The following is a 10,683-nucleotide window of genomic DNA, read 5'->3' on the forward strand; positions in this document are numbered from 1 at the left end:
AAATATAAAACATGTTGTGTTTCATACAAAAAAAACAGGTACTTGAAAGTACTTGACGCAGATAGGACCAACGCAAAATAGTTTACCAAGCAAAACTGGTACATGTGTAATTGAAGGACCCATGTTGTAACATGAAAATATATGACACTTACTGAATGGAATCACTCAGTAAAATTTTAGCAAGCGTAGTGTAGGGGATTTTCAGTTTTACAAAATGCAAAACGCTTGGTTGGAAAGACGTCAGGAGAGGGCGATGGAGTTGGCCGAGCCCTCAATATTTACAAAGGTTACTGTATTGTATAGCAGTGTTCGCATTACGGATGTAGGAAGTGATAGTTTCTGAATTCGCAGAGGCTAAAAAGGGAAATAGCAAGTAATTGTGTGTCCTTTGAAAAAATTGTCAACCTCAGAGATGTGAAAAGCATTTGGAAGGCCCCTGAACCCTCCAACGCCCTCTCTGCTGGAGCCAAATCGGCATAACCTAGCTTGTACACCAGTGAAACCAATGTACAAACTCATCAAAATGATTGCAGTTTCATTGTAAGATATGTAAATCCATCACATCCACCCTTGCTAATGAAAATACAAATTGTACATCTTTCCTTGTATTAATTTGTTTTTTTAACAGCTTGAACATGTTGCATTAGATATTTAACTAATAGATTACTATTACCAGAGCCCATCAGCACCCCAATCAGGCTGTAGCAAACAACTAATACAGGAAGTGTTATGTAATCAAAATAATTTCACTCAACATTGAAGGAGTTGCAAATCAGGATTAAAGATCGGAATTAATAATAATTGACAATGAATCTCATATTCATTTGTATTTTGCCTCTTAATTAGACTCTAATTAATTTGTTCTCTGGTTAAGTATCCTGCCATCTGCAATACCGTGTCCTAGGGATGGGAGGTGTGATAGGTGTCCTTTCACCACCTCTTATCTCAGGTCATATCAGAGTGTCATTGTATTACTTATACCCCCACCTCCATGATTTGAAACATTTGCTCATGGCTGGATCCTCCAATTACCAACTTCCCCCCGTGAACCAACATTGTGGCAGCTCCCATATCAGAGTATCTGCCTGATATTCTGTTTAGGATACTTAAACTTGGACTGTTTCAATGTCTAATGAGAGACACGGGTGAATCTGCTGAGTAAAACCTTCCTCTCTTCCTTGATGCGCATCATTGCAAGAATAAAGCAATACATTCATAATTGCTTGGATTGAAACTAATTTTACAAGCATACACTTGTGAAGTTATATTTTCCGTCATCAAAGGTGAGATTCAAAATATATCAGTTGTACAATGCAAATATACCAGCATGTTGTTGTACACAAGGTTAACCAACAAGGTTAGAAACACGCTGCTTTTATTATATTTTACGGTTCCATAATTGTATTTACATTGCACTACTCTTGTGAAATAAATTATAGTATTTCTAAGTAATATGTTGAGCACAGTAAAAATCAACAACAGTAAGTACTAAAGAAAACCTGCACATGACATTTGATATAGGCTTTACTTATGGCAACATTGAAGGCAGTTCCTGTACACTAGCTGTGGTTGTCTGAAAAAAGGAAGGGGATTTTACCAATCTTGATCTCTGCCTTTTGGTCACTTGTCCTGACAGAATATTTCCCCTATATAGACAGATCTAGTGGTTTCATGATGTACAGTCATCTCAGTCTGATTTAGTTTATTTCTGTCCAGTCATTTTCCGTCCTGTTCTCACCCCTTCTCTCTGTCACACACACACACACACACACACACACACACACACACACGCACACACACACACACACACACACACACACACTTTTTACATTTCTCTTTTTTTCCCCCATCAAAGTTTTGTTATGGCCATCTTGAAGGCTTGGTCAATCTAAATTATGTAAAAGCACACAGCACAAACACTTTCGTACTAACACACTCTATCTTTTTTTCCTGCTGCTGTTCCTTCCTCTCTCATTATCTCTTTCTCTCCCCCTTCATGGCTCTGCCTCTAGCTTGCGTTCTAACGCGGTGGCAGGCGCCATCTCTTGTTTGTCCCCTGTACGGCTCCTCTTGCTTGAAAACACGCCTGTGACCTTTAACCTGACAGAGCTGGACAAATAGAAGTAGAGAACAGGATCAAAGCACAGGTGCAGTATGGCCAACAAGAGCGTGGACTCTTTGGCAAGGAAGAGCGAGTGGCGGAGCTCGCAGTCGTCGATGATTTTGGTCTGGGTGAAGGTATAGGGCATGCGTATGGCGTGGTATGGCACAAAGCAGAGTACATAGGCCCCGGTGACCGTGGCAATGCTGATGGTGGCCTGGCGGGCGCTGGCTCGCAAATTGGGCTCAGCGTGGCGGCGGCCCCAAAGCTGCTTCAGCACCAAGCCGTTGGAGAGAAGTAAGACAGCAGAGGCGTTGAGGAAAATCGCCATGCCAAGGAGGACAGACAGGAGGTGCCAATGCTGCCCGAGCTGGGTCTTCAGGTCCGAGCAGGTGAAGAGGGCGTCGGGAAGCTCCTTCTGAATCGGGATAGCCATGTTGGGGACGTTGATAAAGAGCACCAGGAGCCACACCACAGCTGACATGACCGCAGCGAACCTGGGCTCTTGCAGATGGAGCATCCGGGAACTCTGGGTAATCTGCAGGTAGCGGTTAATGCTAACGAAGGCCAGGAAGATGATGGAAGCGTACATGTTGATGTAGATGAGCACACCACTGCATTGGCACTGAAAGATGGTCAGGGATACGGAGTCCACGCCTAGATCTTTGGCGATCTTCACCGGCAGGGCGAGCATGAGCAGGAAGTCAGAGGTGAGCAGGTTCATGAGGTAAACGTTCATACACTTCTTGGTGGCTCGGCCGCGGATGAAGGCCCAGAGGGACACCAGGCCTCCTGCCATCCCCACCAAGAAGATGATGATGTACACGGCAGCAAAGGGCTCCATGTGGTCGTTCACCACGCAGCTGGAGTTGGAGGAGGAGGCCATTGCTGTTTGATGGACCAACGATGAATATCTCAGACCTATGGAAAACAGAGCATGGACACTGAAGATCAAATATTAGCTTTTCTATTGCGTCTTATAGCATGCAGTATCTTACACAAAGGCTGCTAGTCTGTGAGTGTCAAAGTGAATCAGCTCATTAAATTCATTCTTTTAAAACTGAATTTATCTAATCAAAGAATCTAATCTAAGAAGATATTCCTTTTGGAATTCCTCTTACATTGAATGGCATATGGCTTTTTACCTAAGCTGGTGTTTTTATTGTGCCTTATAAATGCACACTACTGAGTACATCCAGTGAGGGTTCTTTACTCTTCCAAACTCTCCAAAATACCTCTGAAAATATGACTAGTCGGGTAGACAGACGTTGGTGTCTAACACGTCAAAGGGTCCCACCGCATACACATCACAGGAGCTTGTCAGGAAATGGTGAACTGTTTCATGCGCAGGTCTTGTTTTTCTTTTTTGCTCTGCGGTCCTTTTGAAGATGAGTCACTTTCTGCTCTTGAAAAAGTGTTAAAAACAGAGCTGTAACATGGGACTAAAGAAATATGTTTCAACAATATACCAATAATTCCAGTAGACCTCTCCACTACCTTTGATGTTGAAATACTTGTTGTTGGACATGTGAAAATGGAACACCTTATCTAAATCTAAGGTGTTCCAAATCTAGGTGTCCATAAAACTTTACTATTATATGGTAGGTTTTCAATCATTGCTAAAAATCCAACTATGATTTTTAATATTCTTCTGTAATGTTAATGCTCACAAAAATTACCTAATTTGTATTACCCTATTAACATTTCTGATGACGATTTGTATTTTTAGTCAGCAGTGATAAATAACTCAGTGTACAAAATGTGTTCCTGGTCACACAATAGAGTCTTTCATGGCATTGGTAGAACAAACAGATGGAACAGATGGAAGTAGAGGACCTGATGTGACAAACTGCATCTGTCTGTGTACTTCCAATGCGGTTCAGTCAACTTAAAAAATAGACTCAGTTCAAAAATAGATTCAGTTTGTCTATGAAGCCCAGTTGTTTTTCTCTATTCATATCTAAATAGCACCACAATATTGCCCCCCCCATTAGACATAATCTGCTGTTCGAGGCATGCTGCTGGTCCTAGTTCACATGTGCTACATTAGATAAGACATCTTCTGACAGAGAACTCACCACATCTGCTCCTCTTAGCAGTGCAGCCACAGACCTCTGGCTGCACATAGCCAGCTGCCCTAAATTTGAAGTCAGTGGCCAGTGAAGTACAGGTCTGATTTACCATCTGCCCCCCGTCATCTGTTTCGCTGCAGTGTGATGAACAGAAGCAGGAGAGACACGGAGAGAGAGAGAGAGAGAGAGAGAGAAAGAGAGAGAGAGAAGAAAAAACAACCCTCCTCCACTCTACACTGCAATGAATTGACGTTAAGGAAACTGAAAGTTTCCATATTCTGTATCAGACAAGCAACCACAAAAAACACACACGCCTCCCTTTTTTTCAAATGTCTGTGGCTGAACTCTGTTCTCAGTTCCTGCTTTCGGGGAGTAGTTTTTCGTTTCCTGTGTCTAGTGTAGAGGTCGATGAAGCTGAAGGGTTTTATACAGCCCTATCCATGCCCTGTCCATGTCATTCATCTGGAACACTTAAAGAAAAATGAAAACTAAACCTGTGGTGAAATCCACTGTGGCACAGTTGTGGAGCTCAGTGCTTCCCCTGTTGGTGGTGTTTGAAGTGAAAAACTGCAGCTGTCTTAAAAGAGTCCATCAGCCACACTGGCCCTCTACACGATGGTAAAGCTCCAGACCGAGTCTATTGGTCTCACCAGCCTCCTGATACACTGTGCTGATTGTGACTCACCACATTTCTAAATGTGTAGGCCCTGCCAATAATAGATGACATATTAAAATTCCCCGACTCATTTTCTGAGAGCGGAAACATCTCACAAGAATCTGTTTAATCAAAAATATCTTTTCAGTGCCTGTTTACATATGACACAGGAATACATAGGAGTCCATGCATGTATTTGAACTACAATGGGATGTGTAAAAGCGGGTGGTTTCCACAGTAGGCATGGTTCCCTTGTTTCAGTAAACACATTTAAAGACTAATCCAGATTATTTCAGTGTTTAACTTATTGATCCAAGGATGTCAAAGATCACACATGTACCGTGTGAAAGCATGATTGTTGTATGCATGTATAAGTTGGTAGTGATTGCATTTGCAGTGAGTGTGCAGGTGTGTGTGCGTTAGCGCGTGTCTTTTGTGTTACCTGTTCTGTCTGCACATACAGAAGAAGAAGAAGCAATAGTAACTTCTGCTTTTGTCAATATATCTTTTCAATTCTGCTTTTTGTTGACTTCATATTTACATATTGAGTTGAATATTCAATATTGACCACTCGTATGCAGCTGTATTTGTGTACAAAGTGTGAATGTCTATATATGGGAAACGTGAGGATAGCTGTTCCTTCAGTTCTGCAATAGTCACACTTGTCACGTTATCCTCGTTGCACATATAACTCTCCTAGAGCGCTCTGAGGAATGCATGGGATGGTAGAGCTCCAAGTTGTGTTCAGTGCAGAGATGTTAACACACAGGTGGGCTTTGGTTCTGATGAGATAGGCTATTACCTCTGGGTGAGTTTTGAGGTTCGCTTTCAACCTAAGCTCACTGCATACACAGCATGAGTTTTTTACAAGTACATCTCAAGAGAGATGTAAGGATGCTCAAATATTAGGCTGTATGGCCCTATTGATCACCCCATTTAGTGGTGCCAGGCTTATTCCTCCCAGGGATATCCTTCGGACTTCTGTCGCATTTGATGGGGATCCCTGTTTTTGTTTTTTTTTCAGGCCAAACTGGGCTCTGAAGGCCTTGCAGAAGATGAAGTAGATGAGTGGGTCTAGACATGCGTTGCAGACAGACAGCAGCACCGTTGCCTCTTTTAGGGTGAAGAAAGCATGGGCCCAGGCGAAGCACGTCAGCTTGTCCTTCAGGAAGGCGTAGGGCAGCCGCACAAGGTGGTACGGCACGAAACACACGCAGAACACGCTCACCAGGATCAGCATGTTCCTCTTGGACTTGGCCAGCTTCTGGCAGCTCCGCTGAGCCTGACGGGCTCTCTGGGCCTGCTCGAGCCGCCGCCTCGTGCCGTGGTAAAGACCCACGAGCGAGACAAGCACAAAAAAGAAAGTGGCTGCTGATGCAGTGTGCACAGCCTTGTAGAGCTGGCTAACCCTATTGCTGTGCAGGGACTCACAGCCGATGCTGTGGGGCAAGACAGAGGACCTAGAGGACATGAGTGAGATAACCGTGTACACGAGGGATAATCCACCCAGGATGGTCCATGTTATTGTGGAGATGATTCGTGCGGCACGTGGTGTTTGCAAGGTGTGGGTCTCTAGTGGCCGGACAATCTTCAGGTACCTTCAGGGGCAGTATGGGCAATGGTTAATCCCTTGAGTAGTACAAGATAGCACATAAATATACAACAAGTCAGGTTATCTAAATTATGTGATATGAAAGATTCACCAAGTATATAATAAGTAAATATAATTAAAAATGAAAAGCACATATAAAAAAGGGGGCAAGACACTTTGACACTTATAATAACATTATGAGCCTGTCAGTGGTGAAAACAAGTGGTTCACTTTGACAAGTTTTTGTCCTTTGTAAAAATGTGAGTAAGAATTTTAAGTTCTCCTTTAATTGATATGGCCAAGTCAACTGTTCAGTTCATAATTCAGTAGCTAGCTATCTAACTGTTAATCTTACTAAAAACTAAACACACCAGAGCGAATGCTGAGATCTATTTTTACATTCTACTCTCTTATACTGTCTCACTGTCTCACTTATTATTTCTATTTTGCATTCTACTCTCTTATACTGTCACACTGGACCCTAATTTCATAGACGCACAACTGGCAGCAAGCAAAGCAACGAGCAAAGTCCGCGATGCATGAAATAAAGCTAATTTAATACCATGAGCAAGATCCTAAGCACAAATACAGGTGGGTCAGCGCAATGCTGCCAAATGCCACACGATAGCTTTTGTTCATGCGTGATGGACTTTTGGCTCGTTGCCTTCAATGAAATTAGGACAGATTATTTGGTGAACAAAAAAAGAAAAAGTATGCCCATAGAAAACATATCTGCCTCCACTGACACTGTACACAGCATCTACGGTGTATGCAGATAAGTGTACATGAAGGGTAATTGGAAGTAATGAATGTTATCACAGTGCAAAGAATGGCTATCACCTGAACAGCTTTAGTGTTGGCAGGACATTTGCTATCCAACATTATACACATAGAATTATTCAATTACGTTACAGTTATAGAACCCAGCTGAGCACTGAGTACACAGAAAAGGGATGCCATGCCCAGTAGCAAACAAAAAAAAACTCAAATATGTTTCATATTTTCTCTTTTACCTTCAGTCAGCAAAGAATGATTGAAAAATAAAAACATAAAAAATGCTAAATAGATTATCATTGATCAAATCAAAATAACATGACATACCAAAGACAAAACTACTAATGAATCTGTTAAAATCCTGCCTGAATTTTCCCACCCTAATCTAAAGGCCCACTTATCATTTATATAGTAGCAGATTGTAGATGTTACAGATAGAGTAAGGCTCCCCACAGAACCTGTTCTTTACCTGTTGGCAGCAATGTAATCCATGAAGAGGATGCTGGCATACGTGTTCAGATAGAAGGCAGAGGCTCCGAAACTGCAGTACATTTGGCGGATTGCTGGCTCCTCCACAACATAGTTGGCAATGCGCAGTGGCAGGCACAGGCTGAGGAAGAGGTCGGCTATGGCCAGATTCTGCAGGTAGACAGTGACGGTGTTGCTGTTGCGTTGAGTGCGGCAGAAGTAGATCTTAAGGGTAAACCCATTTAGCACCAGGCTTACCAGGAACACCAGCGTATAGCCGAAGATGAAGAAGGGATAGGCCAACACTTGAGCGCCTGAGTTGTCACAAGAAGACTCATTGGTAGCTGTGGTAATGTTCAGGGTTGAGTTGAAGTTTAGCTCAGTGCTGGCCATTGTTTTAAGTTCTGAGCTGTTCATCTGCAGAAAGACCGAAGCGATGTGAGCGTGAGAACTCTCTCTCTTCAAACCACAGTAACCACCATCATCTAGCCGAACATGTAAAAATGATTCTCAACAAGGCAATATACATGTGACAAATAAAACTCCCAACCTTTTGTGCGTGCAAGGAAGTTGAATTAGAAATGTTTCATTGTTCCCTCTGATGTAACAATGCACTTTAATAGCACTCCCTAATGTATCAATTTCCTCCCTTTGAGTCCACCACATCCTTTCCCAAGTTGGTCATCAGTTCTCACTCATACTGCCTGGAGTCTTGTTTCTTGTTGTGTGTTTATAGTCAGTTAACTCTGCAGTATTTGCACCAACTAATCAAAATGATCAAACAAAGCTTAAATCATAATTTTGATTCTCTACTGGTGCTCTCCAGGGATTTGTCCTCGGACCTCTGCGGTTATTATTATTGTTATGTAAATGGCCTTCCTACTACACGTCCAGTACTCAGATGTGGAGTGCCATCACTACACATGAGTATGTGATCTATGCATAAAATGAAGCCTGGCTCTTTGGCGCTACGGTTATTATATAACAGATATTATAGTCTTGCTACTCTAATTGAAAACAACAGTAGTAACAGTAATCTCAAAATAGAATTAGGTGGAATGATCCATTTACAGGTGTTGTAATTACCCATTTTATCCAGCTTTTTAATTGCAGTCATTGTTAGTTAAACTTCTGAAATGCTCAGATATTCAGATTTCTCTCAGGGGTTTTAGTCTGCGGAGTGTGTTGAGTAATTCAATTAACCGTACTGCAACCAACTTTGGTATATTTATATTTAACAAAACAAACAAGTCAATAAGGTTTCTCTTGCATTTAGTCTGTGTACAGAATATGTCAGAATGTCAGTGACATGGTTTTGAGTCAGATGTTTTCAACCAAACCATTGCTTCGCAGCTTTACCTGTGTGCAACCCATGCTCACACTTTCAACATTTTAGCATAGACGCCTTCTTCAAACACCCAATGTTTCCAATGTGAGTGACCTGTTTAAGTTTGACAGTTTATTTTTCTTAGCCACTTACTGCTAAAAAAGACATTCACCTTTCATGACATTTTATGCTGATGGCTACAGGAACACTTGTTCTTCAGCAGAACGCACCTCCATTCGCAATTTCCTGCACTAGGGACTAAATGAAAAGTTACTCAGTACTCACCATTCTGACTTCAAAATAACCACAGTGTGTCCAAGTGGTGTCTTTTCCACTGTCTGAATAAAATTACTTCCTCAAGAAGATCTGGTGTTCAAGGAAGAGCACATCCATGTAAGCATGTAGCGGCTGTGATGGTGAGTGATAGAACATTGGGGTGGGGAACGAGGGAAAGTGAAAGAGATGCAAAGCTGCAGCGATGGGCAAAGTGTTGTAGCTGCTGATAAGACACTTCGTGTCAGAAACAGAGAACAGAACCGCATGTGGTTTTCTGCCTTTTACTGACCTGTCACATGCAGAGACAACCACAGAGTGATGTTCTCTCGTGCCTCCCCTCCAGGAATGTCCTCATTTGATCATTTTGTGTTGTTCCTGTTTATTTGACTTGCTAATTAACTTATTCATTTGCTTTTTTTATTTGACTTTTTAAATGTCTTGGAAAGACAATTTGAATATTAGTCCACTGTGTGAATGCACGGCCTGTAGTGGAATGTCTGTAGTGGTATGAACAGTCTGTAATTGAATGTAGCTATACTGGTGGAGCAGGTGACTTTGTTAGTTCCTTGTTAGTTCTCTGAGCCAGGTGCTTCCCCATGGAATGTCCTTTTCAGGTCATGCAAATCAGGGCACAGCATGAGTAAATAAGTAAATAAGCTATAATAACTGCAAGTGCAAATAACTGCAAATCATGCGAATGGAAGTCAATGTAGAATGTAGAATGGAAGTCAATGTAGAATGGAAGTCAATGTAGAATGTAGAATGGAAGTCAAGGTAAACATAAGAAGAGCAGGGACCAAAGGAAAAAGTGTCAGATAGCTTTATGCTGGTCACCTATGTTTTTAACTATGTTTGTAAACTATGTTTGTAAGCTATGTTTGTAAACTATGTTTTTAACTATGTTCTTAACTATGTTTTTAACTATGTTGTTTTTTTTAACTATGTTCTTAACTATGCTTTTAACTATGTTTTATTATAGGCTGTTTTAACTATGTTTTAACTCTGTTTTTTTAAACTATGTTTTTACTGTAGCACTCTGAGATTCAGATGAATCTAGAGTGTGCTATAAATTAAATGAATTATTTATTATTATTTATTACCTCCAGTGTCTGAGAGTGCAGGTTTGAGTCCAACGCAGGACTAAGCACATTTATATAAAATCTCATAGCTAGCAACACATACAATTCCTATCATCTGTGAATGCTTTGCCAAGTTTATGCCCACAGATGACGCCCAAAAATGAAATCCGCACTTCACAGTGGAGACACTACTTTCACAAAGTTTGCCAAAGACATCTTCCATCCAAAATGACGCCCATGGGTGGGGCGTCCATGCCATGTCCACGCCTATGGATTATACAGCCCCAACGCTGAATATTATAATTATGAGCAGACAGCACACGGTACGCTTTAGGTTTAA

At 41.6% G+C, this 10,683-nt stretch overlaps 1 protein-coding gene across 4 annotated transcripts; it reads right to left on the bottom strand.

Annotated features, from left to right (window-relative positions):
- Window positions 1-1,358: 1,358 nt before the first annotated feature.
- Window positions 1,359-9,476, bottom strand: gpr171 (G protein-coupled receptor 171). Of its 4 annotated transcripts, none has more exons than XR_004164254.2 (4): window positions 9,274-9,476; window positions 7,663-8,078; window positions 4,180-6,426; window positions 2,985-3,501 (listed from the first exon to the last, which is right to left on the bottom strand). XR_004164254.2 is itself a non-coding variant. In XM_012830910.3 (3 exons), the coding sequence occupies exon 3, from the start codon at window positions 2,985-2,987 to the stop codon at window positions 1,995-1,997; it is 993 nt and encodes a 330-aa protein (XP_012686364.1). In that variant the 5' UTR covers window positions 2,988-3,022; window positions 3,337-3,506; window positions 4,180-5,696; the 3' UTR covers window positions 1,359-1,994. The 4 variants fall into 4 exon arrangements, 2 of the variants coding, with proteins under 2 accessions (XP_012686364.1, XP_031428840.1); XR_004164253.2 differs by having other exon boundaries at window positions 2,985-3,506; XM_012830910.3 differs by lacking the exons at window positions 7,663-8,078; window positions 9,274-9,476 and having other exon boundaries at window positions 1,359-3,022; window positions 3,337-3,506; window positions 4,180-5,696.
- Between the last annotated feature and the right edge of the window lie 1,207 nt (window positions 9,477-10,683).

This window comes from Clupea harengus, chromosome 9 (genome assembly GCF_900700415.2).
Source record: "Clupea harengus chromosome 9, Ch_v2.0.2, whole genome shotgun sequence".
Taxonomy (NCBI): domain Eukaryota; kingdom Metazoa; phylum Chordata; class Actinopteri; order Clupeiformes; family Clupeidae; genus Clupea; species Clupea harengus.

What these genes read in the sequence shown, in the direction of transcription:
- gpr171 (XM_031572980.2), bottom strand. Translation starts at nt 2,987, where the DNA reads ATGGCCTCCTCCTCCAACTCCAGCTGCGTGGTGAACGACCACATGGAG.